Source organism: Strongylocentrotus purpuratus, unplaced genomic scaffold (assembly GCF_000002235.5).
Source record: "Strongylocentrotus purpuratus isolate Spur 01 unplaced genomic scaffold, Spur_5.0 spur5_scaffold_2, whole genome shotgun sequence".
NCBI lineage: Eukaryota > Metazoa > Echinodermata > Echinoidea > Camarodonta > Strongylocentrotidae > Strongylocentrotus > Strongylocentrotus purpuratus.
In genome coordinates, this window is record NW_022145605.1 from 4165954 (window position 1) to 4183043 (window position 17090).

At 39.2% G+C, this 17090-nt stretch overlaps 2 protein-coding genes across 2 annotated transcripts; both read left to right on the forward strand.

Annotated features, from left to right (window-relative positions):
* Nucleotides 1-79: 79 nt before the first annotated feature.
* On the forward strand, nucleotides 80-5125 carry LOC115926602. The gene is made up of 3 exons (XM_030991460.1): nucleotides 80-164; nucleotides 204-240; nucleotides 4142-5125. Exons 2-3 carry the CDS (start codon nucleotides 232-234, stop codon nucleotides 5075-5077), a joined length of 945 nt encoding a protein of 314 aa, XP_030847320.1. The 5' UTR covers nucleotides 80-164; nucleotides 204-231; the 3' UTR covers nucleotides 5078-5125.
* A 5759-nt stretch (nucleotides 5126-10884) lies between these two features.
* On the forward strand, nucleotides 10885-16877 carry LOC115926603. The gene is made up of 3 exons (XM_030991461.1): nucleotides 10885-11018; nucleotides 11058-11094; nucleotides 15010-16877. The coding sequence occupies exons 2-3, from the start codon at nucleotides 11086-11088 to the stop codon at nucleotides 15943-15945; spliced, it is 945 nt and encodes a 314-aa protein (XP_030847321.1). The 5' UTR covers nucleotides 10885-11018; nucleotides 11058-11085; the 3' UTR covers nucleotides 15946-16877.
* The last annotated feature ends 213 nt before the right edge of the window (nucleotides 16878-17090 follow it).

Below are 17090 nucleotides of genomic sequence, written 5' to 3' on the forward strand. Positions count from 1 at the left end.
AATGGCGTATCTGTGAACCTGTGAACCCGGGATATTTGCATGCATGAACAACGCTGATTTCGATGTGAATAGGTTTACATGTAGCTGTATACCGCTGGGCGCTGGTGTTATATAGGGACAGGCTAAACTCAGATCTCTGTCTTCGTCTACTCAATCTAACTCTGGTCAGGGAGGTGAGACTTTAACTCACATGCCCTGCTCTGGTCCAGAACCTGTGTCTTTCAGTATCGGATGATAGAGGTAAGTAATATTATTTGTCTGCGGTACGATTGTATAGCGGGCAAATGTTGTTTGTATACTTATGTTGGGTCCGGAGCCGTGCCCCGATGGAATGTAATTTGCATAGGTAGTTTGTACAGGTGTCCGAGCTAATTCTGCCACGGAGACCAGGGCGTGGCATCAATTAGAGTGTTATTGAATCATTCTAGCTTGAACTTTCAACTAGACAACTGTTATTTACAATAAAAGTGCATTGTGTCATGCAGGCGCGTACGCAGGGGGGGGGGGGGGGGGGGGGGGGGGGGGGGGGGTTTGGGGGGTTAAACCCCCCCTTTGGTATTTTATGTGTGTAAACCCCCTAAAAAAATCCCTAAACCCCCCCCCCCCCCCCCCCCCCCCCCCCCCCCCCCCCCCCCCCCCCCCCCCCCCCTTTTGTTTTTTTTTTTTTTTTTTTTTAATTATTAAAAAAAAAAAAAAAAAAAAAAAAAACCACCCCCATGGCTGACCTAAGAAAGGTGACCTTACCCCCCCCCCCCCCCAACGGAGCAAAATGTCAATTTTTCAAATTTTGAGACAAAAAAAAAATAAAAGTGTCCTCTCAGTAGTCGTCAGGCTATCCCACAATAATTGAAGTGTATTATTGTGTTATTTGTTTGTATTGGGAGTCAAGAGGGATGACAGACGAAATAATATGTGAAGTTATAGGACAGACTTATATCTGATTGATACACGTCTCTTAAAAAACAATTACAGTAAAACCTGCATCTATTAAGGCCACCGAAGGGAAACAGAAAAAAGCCACTGAGACAGGTGGCCTTTCTAAACAGGTACATTTCACATCACACGTTTCTCTCTCGATCGAGGGAGGAGAGGGAAAATGCATGGCCACTATACACAGGTGGTCTTTATAGAGAGATGGCCACTCAGAAAGGTTTGATTATACAAGCAAAACATACTGCAATATAGTCTTTGATGAGAGAAGAAGAAGAAGAAGAAGAAGAAGAAGAAGAAGAAGAAGAAGAAGAAGAAGAAGAAGAAGAGAAAGAAGAAGAAGAAGAAGAAGGAGGAGGAGGAGGAAGAAGGAGAAGAAGGAGAAGAAGGAGAAGAAGAAGAAGAAGAAGAAGACGACGACGAAGAAGAAGGGGAAGTAGGGGGGAATCCGACACTCGATGCACTATTTAACATACGTGTACCTCGATCTAACTCCTTTTGTGAAAATCGACTTTACCATGCAACCATGGCGAAGCCGTCGAGCTTAAACCGAAAGTCAGGTTAAAATTTATATAGTAACATATTGGCACAATGTGAAGCCTATGTAATGAGCTGAAATTTATTTTTAAATAATCAAAGTCCAAAGTCCAAAGGGTGGCGGCGGACCATCGTTTATATACCGGTCATGGTCGTGGGTTTCAAGCAATGGAAATCGTTCTTTGAGATTATGACACTAAACTAATGGACTTGCCCTCTAGAAAGGATCTACAAACAAGACAGAATATACTAATCAAATTAGTTTTCACTATAAAATGGACCTTGGAAGTGTCGTTGAATGGTATTTAAAAAAATCTCTTGATTAACATTATGGGAACAACTTGATTACAAAACATGTTGATGGTACAATGATTTTCTTTTGCGTCATATTACCTTCCTTTGAACTCTTACATTATAAATTATAGACCTACAGGCCCGAATTCACAACGGAGGTCTGAGGACAAACCCGGTACTACACATTTCAGACAAAATTTAAATTTGCCAATTTGCTCTAATTGTAGGTTATGAAAGTCAGATTTGAGAACTAAGTAATAATATTCAAATCTCGGTATCTGGGGGGGGGGGGGGGTCACTCTCATACACCAAGTGCTACCCACCCATGTCCATCAACCTCTGAAAATGGACCGTAATGGCGTCTGTATCGCACATTAACCGAAGACGTCGAAACAAGTGAACCTGAAAGGTATCCCTTTTTTTGGGGGGGGGGGGAGGGGGTGCGATCAGTGCTTGAAAAAAATCCTTTTTAAGAAAAACGTCGACGACGCCATATACATGTAGCTGAAAAAGACACCCGCTTTTTCTGGACGTGGATGCGTAGCCTGTCATGTCGGGAGTGACCCCCCCCCCCCCTCCTCCCCCGGCTCAGCCCTTCCTCGAATAAAACTTAGTGAACAGTAGATTTTGAGTGGAACTTATAAACCGCATTTAGGTTCGGAAAACGTATTGGTTTAATAATATTTCTTTATGACTTTTGTGTTAAATTTTGATTCTAGAATTGCAATGAACGTCCCTCAGAATCTGTGTTCAGTGTTTTCTCTTTATGCTCAGTATTAAAGCAGCTTTGAACTGATTTACCCCATTTAGATCTATTTCACTCAATGTTATATACACCAGACGATTGTTATGTCTTAATTGGGCGGGCGGGCAGTTTTGGAAACGCCCCCGGTCTCTCAAAAAATTAAATGAAAGCTCTTATTATCAATCATGTGAAAAAATATGTTTTGAATAATACGTGATAATACAAATTTTACCGGGAAACCGCCTATTAATAATGTATTTGGTAAATTATTATATTGATCCGGCCTGGATAGAATATCGCGAATGCACTTCAACATTGAACATTTGGGCATATATTTCTGTTTTTTGCGAATTTAGGTTGAAGTATTGCCATCTAAACCTCTGCATTCAATATTTAAATAATATTAAATGGATATTTGGCACCCAAAACCCTTGAACCGCAATTTTACCACCACCGGTCCATATCTTTAAGCACGCGAACGGATTTCCTTCGATATTATTCTGTCTGGTTAACCATGTAACATTGGTTGGTTGACGTATTTTGCTAAATTACACTTTAGTGACGAGAGTGTTCAACGAACTTCACAATGCAATTTGCACAATGTTACAGATACTTAAAGTAAAAGTGCGCCACCACTCGCCTGAACGCACAGTAAAAGCTACATAAATATATGAAAATCCTTTTTATGCCTCCGTTACGAAGTAGCCGGAGGCATTATGTTTTCGGGTTGTCCGTCCGTCCGTCCGTCCGTCCGTACGTCCGTCCGTACGTCCCGTTCTCGTGATCGCGTTATCTGAAGAACCGATTGATGGATTCCTGCCAAACTTTGGTCATGTATGTATCTTGCAAAGCCGATGAACTGATTAGATTTTGGGGTCACGAGGTCAAAGGTCAAAGGTCACAGGGCTCATTTATGTATGCAAAAACAGCTCGTGATCGCGTTATCTGAAAACCGATTGATGGATTCCTGCCAAACTTTGGTCATGTATGTATCTTGCAGAGCCGATGAACTGATTAGATTTTGGGGTCACGAGGTCAAAGGTTAAAGGTCACAGGGCTCATTATGTATGCAAAAAATAGCTTGTGATCGCATTATCATTGGAACAGATTGATGGATTCCTGCCAAACTTAGATCATGTATGTATCTTGCAGAGCCAATGAACTGAGTAGATTCTTGGGTCATGAGGTCAAAGGTCAAATGTCATGGGCTCATTATGTATGCAAAAATAGCTTGTGAACGCATTCTCATTAGAACTGACAGATGGATTACTATTTAACTCAGGACATCTTGCAGAGCCAATGAACTGAGTACATTTTAGGGTCATGAGGTCAAAGATCAAAGGGTCATATATGTATATGAGAAATTGCTTTTTGGTTTGTAAACTTGCTCTATGACGGAGGCATCATTTTCGACTGCGCGCAGTCGAAGTTCCATCTAGTTCTTTTTCTCTTGGATTCCATCTAACGTAGGCATTGATCTTTCTGATCAATATAGCTCCTGTAAGTTAGGTCCATGGGCCCAATCTAAGTTGAGGAATATGTTTGATTACGAACGATGAGGTCTAAAGATGAAATAGGCATATTGATAAAATGTAACGAAATAGTTCTCCGTTCTTTTCTTTTTTGATACCTCAGAGAATGTCGGGATCCACAGATGACACGATGATTACACCGGAAGAAGCCTTTGACTTCGTGCGTGATGCCCTGTGCATCCCTGCGCCGTCCACCAAGTACGAGGCGAGTCCAAAGGACTTTCTTCAAGACCTCCTTCGAGCGTATCTCCATCACTTCCCGTACCAGAACGTCAAAAATATTGCCACGCCCCACCGCAAGAGACATGTTCCTACCGTAGCCGAGATCAAGCAGGATATTCTTACCGATAAGATAGGCGGACTTTGTTACCAACAGAATGTCTTCTTCTATCTCCTCCTCCAAGCTTTGGGTTTTGATGTAACGCTTATCGCTTGCGACATCGAAAGTCCCAGCGACCATGCCGCCCTAATCGTCCACAATTTGACAAGTGAGGGCAGCAGGCATTACGCCGACGTCGGGAACGGGAATCCGTATTTTTGCGCAGTTCCCTTCGACTTCAAGGACGAGTCACCTGTGTACCACGAGTCCTTCCTGCGTTTCAAGTTTTCCCGCCAAGATGACGTCATATTTTGTTTGCATCAAGTCGACGGTCACCCAGCCAAGCAGACCATGGAAGCCTTTCCTGTCACCGATGGTTGGTACCGATTTATCCGCATTAATTTCAAGAAAGGTGTCGAGGTAGCCCACTTTAAACCCAGCATGACACCGATCTATGTCAGCATTGATGATATGCCTAGACATTTCTTTCTAACCAGCCTCAGATGCATGGCGTTTCCTGACGGTCGCTTTGTTTGTATCAATAACACTACTCTATTAATAGAGAATGAGCCTGGATGCATTTCGAAGTCCTACTTCAGGTCTCGTGAAGAGATAAAAGAGGCGTTTGCCAAATATTTCCCTCAGATTTCACAGTCAATGCTGGACGAAGCCATGAATTATGATTATGTCAAGTTAGATTACAAAAAGGGGATTTTGTAAATACGTCATTAAAACTGCTTATGATTTTTGTTTTATTAATTATTAAATCATAGAGGGAGAGAGAAAGAGAAAAATGGGGGGGGGGGGGGAGGATGCCTGATATTCCATGTTAAAGCGACGCGAACTGAAAGGCACAAGAATGGGGATCGACGAGGACCTTACCAAGACAAACGCTAACTTATTATCAAAAGCGAAAAATTGTGAGAAGACACTTACCGCATCGTCTTCCGATGGCAGAATACTCGGCCTCTTCCCAACGAGTGGAGGCAAACAAATTAAACGATTAATTACGAGCGAAAATGACTTAAAGTGACTATTAAAGACTTTTCTCTAGCACTAAAGCTATCACTGACTCTACAGAGACCCATTTCCCAATTGTTATCAATCATGCAATTACTGTGGTGCATTCCAAATCTGCAGTATTTTTGTACTCTAAGAACTTTTTTGTTTCTTTTTCTTTTTTATGTAATAGTAGTAATAACTTTGGTTTTGTGAATATTTATTCTTGTATATTTATGTGTATACGTGTGAATGATGACCCTTCGGGCATCATATGAACGTGCAATCAGTAATGTTGATTTGAGTACAGTTTCCCATATTTTGTCACCTATGATTGGAGATAATGAGACGTTTGGAATAGATCAATCTTTTTTATTTGCCTGATGACCTTAATTCTACCCTTTTGAAATATTCTTTGAACTCGATAAATTTTCCATATTACATATGAAGTGTTGTGTCTACGGAGACTACTGAAGAGATCAGGTATCAACATAATTATAAAACGCAGTGTGGGAGCACAAGGGTAGAATTATGAACTACATAGACAAGTTTATATAAAAGAAAAGGGGTGAGTGGGTGTGGACCGCTTGTTTCGTTGAAGTTCAGCCATGCATCAAGTCTTTAGTCTTCTTTTTGCATGGCTGATCGTCAACGAAACGGAGTTTAAAAGTCTTTCGTCAACTCTGTTTGTTGCTACGGCAGGCAGCCAGTGAAAACGAACTCGTTTAATCAAATTATGGAAACGCAAGCATAACTTTAAACAAACAGAACTTTGTTATTGCTGGCTCATTTTTCCTGATAGAGGTGTTTATAGAAATGTGATTTTCTCTTTAAAATTCAAATACCGCCCGCCAAATGACTTTTTGGTTTCCTCTCTTCAAATTGTTTTTAATCACTCATACGTGAAATATGCATCATATGGGTTGCATCAAATAAATTAAGAGGGTCTAAGCTTTACAAATATGTGTCATTTATTAAATATAATTGTGATTAAGTTATGATAAATCATCGATAATTCTCGGTTTCGTCTTTTCTGGGACGCACATATACCGTCAGGATATTTGTAACGCGCTTTGAGAGGGCATTCGGTCCTGAAAAATGCCATATAAGAACTAGCTATTATTATTATTATTATTATTATTATAGGTGTAAACGTTCACCACTGATATTGAAATTATTCAATGTTAAAAATATTTACATTATATGAAATTATTTTATATTTAAAAAATAAACAATGAGCTAAATCTTTCGCATTTAAAAACTGAAATTATTTGATGTTCAAAACATTTATTATATGGCATTATGTAACAAGATTGTTCAAGAAGATACAACTCGAATAAAAGCCGGCTGAATATTGATATTGATGTAATCGGGGATTCATTAACTGAGTAATGTATTGAAGGAGAAATGAAGGATGAGAATAAACCCGCAAAGACCATTTCGAGGCAGAACCCTAACAAATTATAAATTGGACGATAAAGTACTACAAGCGCAGAACATAACTTAACAAACCAAACAATTGAAATCAAACAGAATATAAACGAACACCATGGGCCCGAATTCACAAAGGAGGTTTGTCGACAGACCTCCTTTGTGAATTCGGGCCCATAAGTGCAACAAACATTATACAATAGAATAAGTTGATCAATAGTCATGACAGTTGAAGCTAATTATATATTTTCTATGTTTTCTAAGTGATGGGCTAAATTTAAGTTCAACAGAAAGGGAATTCCAAAGCTTATGGCTAGTGTATTTTCATAATGGTACTTGATTTATAAGAATACGATTTTTCTTCTCGTGACGAAATGCTTATCTCTCTTTGCCCCCCCCCATAATAATAAGTAGAATAATGACATTGGAGTAAGTAAACTAATGCCATGGGGGTAAGTAAAATAATGCCATGGGGGTAAGTAAAATAATATTATATTTTTATCTTTTGTATTTGATGTTTTATTGATCCTTTTCATTTTGATTAAAACATCATATACACATAGTATCATCATAACTTATAGTGGATCATCATAATATAGGATTTCTCGGTCACTTTCGTAAGCTTTTCATTCGTTTTGATACAAAGTTCATTCAAATTCGCGAAATAAAGCTGCCGGCGTGTAAAGTTCATTCAAAATAACACTTTTTTCATTTGATTTACTTATTTGGTCAATGGATTTAGCACTTGTTTCATTCAATTTAACAACCGCTTACAAATGCGCAGTTTGCATTCATTTTCGTCAACAATGGCAAATCGGACGTCCGTACCATTCAATTTCACTTTGGGTCATTCTAAATAACAAAGTTTTCAATCACATTCGCCTATCTTTACAAACCTATGGTATACATGGTATATGCACATGTTTCTCATCTAAATTAAACAAATGAGTTATAACATGCCTAGATGTCTTGCCCGTCAACATGTAGAGGGTTATTGGACATCATCTTACTGATGTTCTCAACACGGACTTTATCGTACTCGGTCATCTTTTGGAAGTGATATAACGTAGACGAACATGATAATGTCATGCATGATGTAATTATGATCAAAATATATTTATAACCAAAACAAGATTTCAGATTGTATACGTGTATTCTTTAGTTTATGTCCACATGGCATGAGTTATTGAGATGTGCGCGCAGTGAGAAAACAATGTATCAAACTCATTAATGATTGTGTAGCGTGATCGTGATTGTAATTGAGATGGTGATTACGATTGTGACTGAGATGGTAATTGTGACTGTGATCACGATCGTGATTGTGATTCAGTGTGATGGTGATTTAGATATTGATGTGATTGTAATTGTGATTGAACTGATACACATAGATTGTTCTTAACACGTTCAATACAGACTAAATATAATTTACACAAATATAAATGGCTCCAAAGAGATTACGAACATCGAATAAATTATCAAAAACAAAACCAAACAAAATATATATTAAAAATAAATCAATGTATAGAGTATTGATACCCCCCCCCCCGCCATTATGGTACGCCTCTCCAATAAATACAACTGTAGTCTGTAAACACACACTTTGCATGCACTTATATCATTGCATATTCATAAAAAGACACTCTTGCTTAGTTCCATGCTAATTCTATATTGATGTGGCTAGGCTTTATCTACTTAACACATAAGCATTCAGTCGCTAAATAGTGATGATTTAGTGGGTATAATATACACCCATAGTGAGGACAAATAACATGTTTGTTGCTTACCAACCCATACAATTTGAAATGGATTTAGCATGGAACTAAGCTTGCGGGGTTCTATATATGATCATACTGGGTAAGATTTACATGTTTAATTTGTCTGCAAAACGTGTGAAACTGTATGCAAAGAAACGAATTTGAATTCACGGAAGACGCTATTACGTAATCGCGAATCGTCTCGCTTTAAATTGAATGCAAATTTTACGAAAAAGAAACACGTTTTAATTCGAATGAAAATGAAATGTTTTTGAATGATCGTTTTAGGAATTTAAATGCTAAAAACGAATTTGAACGAAAAATAACAGCTGCGGTGACAGAATCGGCGAAATTGAATGAACATAAAATGAATTTGTGTGGCCAACTTACGAAAGTGACCGAGAAATCCTATAGTAGGAAAAATGGCGTTTAATGTACTCATGTCTCACATACATAAACAAAACAAAACAAATCAAATAACTAGTTGTCGATTACTAATATTAAATAAGAGCTTACATAAGATTACAAAAGATAACCAGATCTAAACAACGCTCATCAGAAAGAAACAGTAATACAGAGAGCGTGAGGCAGAAAGCCTAATGTAAAACAAACCTTCTCATTCCTACTGCCCCTTAATAATATTAAAAAACGATTGCCAATTTAGCAGCAACGGCGACTCATTTGTTTTCTTTTTGCAATGAAATGTATAACAGGTTCAAACGAGAAAAGACAATATTACAGAAGTGACTGATAGTAGACTTTGTATGGCACCCAACGACACCTAAACCGCTAGAATAAAGGAAACTAAGAATAGGGACTTTTAGATTTGCACGTCGACATAATGGACTGCTACGTGAGACATCATTTTTAAGGCAATGTGACATCCTTTTTAGGCACTGCCAGTGTCTTAAAAGGATTTCACACGTAGCACTCCACTATGTCGACTTGCAAATCTGAAAGTCCCTAATAACTACGCCTCGAAAACCGAGCTGTAAGGCCATCAAGGCGTATAGCCAAGTCGAAGGAAGGTCTAGTCTTCTAGTAGATCGAGTTTGTTCTTTGACGGTAGATGAAGATTAGAGTCAGGATGAAGATCAGCACACCTATACCTCCAAATAACTGAAAAAACTATCTCAAATGAGTTCGTTATGTCGTATAATCGACCTGTGTGATTCAAATGGAGATAGAGAAAGAGAGAGAGACAGAGAGAGACAGAGAGAGAGAGCGAGAGAGAGACAGAGAGAGAGAGAGACAGACAGAGACAGAGTCAGAGAGAGAGAGAGAGAGAGAGACACACAGAGAGAGAGAGAGAGAGAGAGAGAGAGAGAGCAATAAAGAGATATGTTATCACTTCATTTATAATTTTAATTCTGCGAATTACTTTAGCCTGATATAACATTTAAAACGCAGCCAGTTGCTTTATACAGTCATGTGGCATAAATAGAAGTTTCACAGGACAGCCAAACGATCATAGAAAGTTAGTCTTACACAAGTCATCGTTGTGCTCCGCTGTGTATTTCAGACTCATTTCATTCTTTTTGCAAGTTGTTGTGAAAGACTGGAGTGAGAAGACTATTTTCATACATGAACGATTCAGCATATTTGTTATTCACGATGCGATGTTATGTTATAATATTCATGATACTCAATCCGTTCTTTTTGCAGGTATTGTAAAAGACTTGAATGAGAAGACTGTTTTCATACATACATGATTCAGCATATGTGTTATTCACAATGGCATTGTTATAATATTCATAATACTTGATCCGTATAGCGGAATAATATGGAATTTCTACCAGGCTAGAACACGATCAGTATACCGGAATAATATGGTATTTCTACCAGGCTAGAACATAATTTGTTGCAACAGGAATATGAGGACTTATTTATTATAAATATTAAAGCAAATGATTGACAATTAAGTGTAAAGGAATTTAGTAATGAAAGTTTACTTTCCAGGCTATATCATATCACATCATATCATATCATATATATCATATCGTAGTATATCGTATCACATCATATCATTTTAATACATTTCATATCATAATCATGCTGTCATATCATAATTATCATGTCATCATATCGTATAATATCATATCATTTCATATCATATCATGGCATATCATATCATACCATACCATATCATAATCAAATCATATATGTAATGTTGATATTAAACACCCGCTTAAATTTTCCTGGGCGGGGGGGGGGGGGGGGGTCACTCTCATACACAAGTGCTACCCAGCCGTGCCCATCAACCTCTGAAATGGACCCTGTTGGCGTATCGCACCTTTTCTAAAATGACCCTATAATTATAATGGCGTATCTGTGAACCTGTGAACCCGGGATATTTGCATGCATGAACAACGCTGATTTCGATGTGAATTGGTTTAGCTGTATACCGCTGGGCGCTGGTGTTATATAGGGACAGGCTAAACTCAGATCTCTGTCTTCGTCTACTCAATCTAACTCTGGTCAGGGAGGTGAGACTTTAACTCACATGCCCTGCTCTGGTCCAGAACCTGTGTCTTTCAGTATCGGATGATAGAGGTAAGTAATATTATTTGTCTGCGGTACGATTGTATAGCGGGCAAATGTTGTTTGTATACTTATGTTGGGTCCGGAGCCGTGCCCCGATGGAATGTAATTTGCATAGGTAGCTTGTACAGGTGTCCGAGCTAATTCTGCCACGGAGACCAGGGCGTGGCATAAATTAGTGTGTTATTGAATCATTCTAGCTTGAACTTTCAACTAGACAACTGTTATTTACAATAAAAGTGCATTGTGTCATGCAGGCGCGTACGCAGGGGGGGGGGGGGGGGTGTTTGGGGGTTAACCCCCCCCCCTTTGGTATTTTTATGTGTGTAAACCCCCCTAAAAAAAATCCCTAAACCCCCCCCCCCCCTTTGGTTTTTTTTTTATATATTTTTTTTTAATTATTAAAAAAAAAAAAAAATCACCCCCATGGCTGACCTAAGAAAGGTGACCTTACCCCCCCCCCCCCCCAACGGAGCAAAATGTCAATTTTTCAAATTTTGAGACAAAAAAAATAAATAAAAGTGTCCTCTCAGTAGTCGTCAGGCTATCCCACAATAATTGAAGTGTATTATTGTGTTATTTGTTTGTATTGGGAGTCAAGAGGGATGACAGACGAAATAATATGTGAAATTATAGGACAGACTTATATCTGATTGATACACGTCTCTTAAAAAACAATTACAGTAAAACCTGCATCTATTAAGGCCACCGAAGGGAAACAGAAAAAAGCCACTGAGACAGGTGGCCTTTCTAAACAGGTACATTTCACATCACACGTTTCTCTCTCGATCGAGGGAGGAGAGGGAAAATGCATGGCCACTATACACAGGTGGTCTTTATAGAGAGATGGCCACTCAGAAAGGTTTGATTATACAAGCAAAACATACTGCAATATAGTCTTTGATGAGAGAAGAAGAAGAAGAAGAAGAAGAAGAAGAAGAAGAAGAAGAAGAAGAAGAAGAAGAAGAAGAAGAAGAGAAGAAGAAGAAGAAGAAGGAGGAGGAGGAAGAAGGAGAAGAAGGAGAAGAAGGAGAAGAAGAAGAAGAAGAAGAAGAAGAAGAAGAAGAAGAAGAAGAAGAAGAAGACGACGACGAAGAAGAAGGGGAAGTAGGGGGGAATCCGACACTCGATGCACTATTTAACATACATGTACCTCGATACCGGAGTGTTGGCTCAGTCAGTAGAGCGTCCGCCTCACAACCGGAAGGTCGTGGGTTCGAACCCCGGCCGCGTCATACCAAAAGACGTTAAAAGATGGGAGTTGTTGCTACCTTGTTTGGCGTTCAACAATAAGGGATAGAGCAACGTCGATCTGGCGCTGCTCAGTGGCTGCCGGGCTCACGATCAATTGGGCAAAAAGAATTTCCGTTTCGGTTTATAATAAAATTTGGAGTGGACTATTAGGCTATTATTATTATTATTATCATTATTATCTAACTCCTTTTGTGAAAATCGACTTTACCATGCAACCATGGCGAAGCCGTCGAGCTTAAACCGAAAGTCATGTTAAAATTTATATAGTAACACATTGGCACAATGTGAAGCCTATGTAATGAGCTGAAATTTATTTTTAAATAATCAAAGTCCAAAGTCCAAAGGGTGGCGGCGGACCATCGTTTATATACCGGTCATGGTCGTGGGTTTCGAGCAATGGAAATCGTTCTTTGAGATTATGACACTAAACTAATGGACTTGCCCTCTAGAAAGGATCTACAAACAAGACAGAATATACTAATCAAATTAGTTTTCACTATAAAATGGACCTTGGAAGTGTCGTTGAATGGTATTTAAAAAAATCTCTTGATTAACATTATGGGAACAACTTGATTACAAAACATGTTGATGGTACAATGATTTTCTTTTGCGTCATATCACCTTCCTTTGAACTCTTACATTATATAGACCTACGGGCCCGAATTCACAACGGAGGTCTGAGGACAAACCCAGTTTGATCAGACCAAGGTTTGTACAAACTCGGTCTGAGCTCAAACCTGGTTTGTGAAATGCATTTCAGACCAAGGTCTGAACTCAAACCTGAAACGCGTCATATGACGCACATAAACCTTGGTCTGAGCTCAAACCTTGCTTTGTGAATTCGGGCCAAAGTATTTTAATAGTTGTTGTTTGCTGATCGAGGTTTTGTAGATGGCGCTCTTTAATCTCTTTAGATATATCATCACTATGAACATGACTGACAAAGAAAGCGGACAAAATATACAGTTCCTCAGGTATACAAAGGAACATCTCTTCACTGCTATTATGTAAAAATGTGTAGAACAGGTGTCACATGTTTATTCACCTGTTCTACACATTTGTACATAATAGCAGTGAAAGGATGTTCCTTTATCTACCTGAGGAACTGTATATTTTGTCCGCTTTCTTTGTCCGTCGTGTTCATAGTGCATAGAGGTCATCAATAAACCATGCATTCCTTCTCATTTCCCACTTAAAATGTTGGAGTAGACCCCCTCAACTTATAGTACACATTTCAGACAAAATTTAAATTTGCCAATTTGCTCTAATTGTAGGTTATGAAAGTCAGATTTGAGAACTAAGTAATAATATTCAAATCTCAGTATCTGGGGGGGGGGGGGGGGGTCACTCTCATACACCAAGTGCTACCCACCCATGTCCATCAACCTCTGAAAATGGACCGTAATGGCGTCTGTATCGCACATTAACCGAAGACGTCGAAACAAGTGAACCTGAAAGGTATCCCTTTTTTGGGGGGGGGGGGAGGGGGTGCGATCAGTGCTTGAAAAAAATCCTTTTTAAGAAAAACGTCGACGACGCCATATACATGTAGCTGAAAAAGACACCCGCTTTTTCTGGACGTGGATGCGTAGCCTGTCATGTCGGGAGTGACCCCCCCCCCCCCCTCCTCCCCCGGCTCAGCCCTTCCTCGAATAAAACTGAGTGAATAGTAGATTTTGAGTGGAACTTATAAACCGCATTTAGGTTCGGAAAACGTATTGGTTTAATAATATTTCTTTATGACTTTTGTGTTAAATTTTGATTCTAGAATTGCAATGAACGTCCCTCAGAATCTGTGTTCAGTGTTTTCTTTTTATGCTCAGTATTAAAGCAGCTTTGAACTGATTTACCCCATTTAGATCTATTTCACTCGGTGTTATAAACGCCAGACGACTGTTATGTCTTAATTGGGCGGGCGGGCAGTTTTGGAAACGCCCCCGGTCTCTCAAAAAATTAAATGAAAGCTCTTATTATCAATCATGTGAAAAAATATGTTTTGAATAATACGTGATAATACAAATTTTACCGGGAAACCGCCTATTAATAATGTATTTGGTAAATTATCATATTGATCCGGCCTGGATAGAATATCGCGAATGCACTTCAACATTGAACATTTGGGCATATATTTCTGTTTTTTGCGAATTTAGGTTGAAGTATTGCCATCTAAACCTCTGCATTCAATATTTAAATAATATTAAATGGATATTTGGCACCCAAAACCCTTGAACCGCAATTTTACCACCACCGGTCCATATCTTTAAGCACGCGAACAGATTTCCTTCGATATTATTCTGTGTGGTTAAACATGCAACATTGGTCGGTTGACGTATTTTGCTAAATTACACTTTAGTGACGAGAGTGTTCAACGAACTTCACAATACAATTTGCACAATGTTACAGATACTTAAAGTAAAAGTGCGCCACCACTCGCCTGAACGCACAGTAAAAGCTACATAAATATATGAAAATCCTTTTTCTTTTTCTCTTGGATTCCATCTAACGTAGGCATTGATCTTTCTGATCAATATAGCTCCTGTAAGTTAGGTCCATGGGCCCAATCTAAGTTGAGGAATATGTTTGATTACGAACGATGAGGTCTAAAGATGAAATAGGCATATTGATAAAATGTAACGAAATAGTTCTCCGTTCTTTTCTTTTTTGATACCTCAGAGAATGTCGGGATCCACAGATGACACGATGATTACACCGGAAGAAGCCTTTGACTTCGTGCGTGATGCCCTGTGCATCCCTGCGCCGTCCACCAAGTTCGAGGCGAGTCCAAAGGACTTTCTTCAAGACCTCCTGCGAGCGTATCTCCATCACTTCCCGTACCAGAACGTCAAAAATATTGCCACGCCCCACCGCAAGAGACATGTTCCTACCGTAGCCGAGATCAAGCAGGATATTCTTACCGATAAGATAGGCGGACTTTGTTACCAACAGAATGTCTTCTTCTATCTCCTCCTCCAAGCTTTGGGTTTTGATGTAACGCTTATCGCTTGCGACATCGAAAGTCCCAGCGACCATGCCGCCGTAATCGTCCACAATTTGACAAGTGAGGGCAGCAGGCATTACGCCGACGTCGGGAACGGGAATCCGTATTTTTGCGCAGTTCCCTTCGACTTCAAGGACGAGTCACCTGTGTACCACGAGTCCTTCCTGCGTTTCAAGTTTTCCCGCCAAGATGACGTCATATTTTGTTTGCATCAAGTCGACGGTCACCCGGCCAAGCAGACCATGGAAGCCTTTCCTGTCACCGATGGTTGGTACCGATTTATCCGCATTAATTTCAAGAAAGGTGTCGAGGTAGCCCACTTTAAACCCAGCATGGCACCGATCTATGTCAGCATTGATGATATGCCTAGACATTTCTTTCTAACCAGCCTCAGATGCATGGCGTTTCCCGACGGTCGCTTTGTTTGTATCAATAACACTACTCTATTAATAGAGAATGAGCCTGGATGCATTTCGAAGTCCTACTTCAGGTCTCGTGAAGAGATAAAAGAGGCGTTTGCCAAATATTTCCCTCAGATTTCACAGTCAATGCTGGACGAAGCCATGAATGATGATTATGTCAAGTTAGATTACAAAAAGGGGATTTTGTAAATACGTCATTAAAACTGCTTATGATTTTTGTTTTATTAATTATTAAATCATAGAGAGAGAGAGAAAGAGAAAAATGGGGGGGGGGGGGGAGGATGCCTGATATTCCATGTTAAAGCGACGCGAACTGAAAGGCACAAGAATGGGGATCGACGAGGACCTTACCAAGACAAACGCTAACTTATTATCAAAAGCGAAAAATTGTGAGAAGACACTTACCGCATCGTCTTCCGATGGCAGAATACTCGGCCTCTTCCCAACGAGTGGAGGCAAACAAATTAAACGATTAATTACGAGCGAAAATGACTTAAAGTGACTATTAAAGACTTTTCTCTAGCACTAAAGCTATCACTGACTCTACAGAGACCCATTTCCCAATTGTTATCAATCATGCAATTACTGTGGTGCATTACAAATCTGCAGTATTTCTCTGTACTCTAAGAACTTTTTGTTTCTTTTTCTTTTTTATGTAATAGTAGTAATAACTTTGGTTTTGTGAATATTTATTCTTGTATATTTATGTGTATACGTGTGAATGATGACCCTTCGGGCATCATATGAACGTGCAATCAGTAATGTTGATTTGAGTACAGTTTCCCATATTTTGTCACCTATGATTGGAGATAATGAGACGTTTGGAATAGATCAATCTTTTATTTGCCTGATGACCTTAATTCTACCCTTTTGAAATATTCTTTGAACTCGATAAATTTTCCAAATTACATATGAAGTGTTGTGTCTACGGAGACTACTGAAGAGATCAGGTATCAACATAATTATAAAACGCAGTGTGGGAGCACAAGGGTAGAATTATGAACTACATGGACAAGATTATGTAAAAGAAAAGGGGTGAGTGGGTGTGGACCGCATGTTTCGTTGACGATCAGCCATGCATCAAGTCTTTAGTCTTCTTTTTGCATGGCTGATCGTCAACGAAACGGAGTTTAAAAGTCTTTCGTCAACTCTGTTTGTTGCTACGGCAGGCAGTCAGTGAAAACGAACTCGTTTAATCAAATTATGGAAACGCAAGCATAACTTTAAACAAACAGAACTTTGTTATTACTGGCTCATTTTTCCTGATAGAGGTGTTTATAGAAATGTGATATTCTCTTTGAAATTCAAATAACGCCCGCCAAATGACTTTTTAA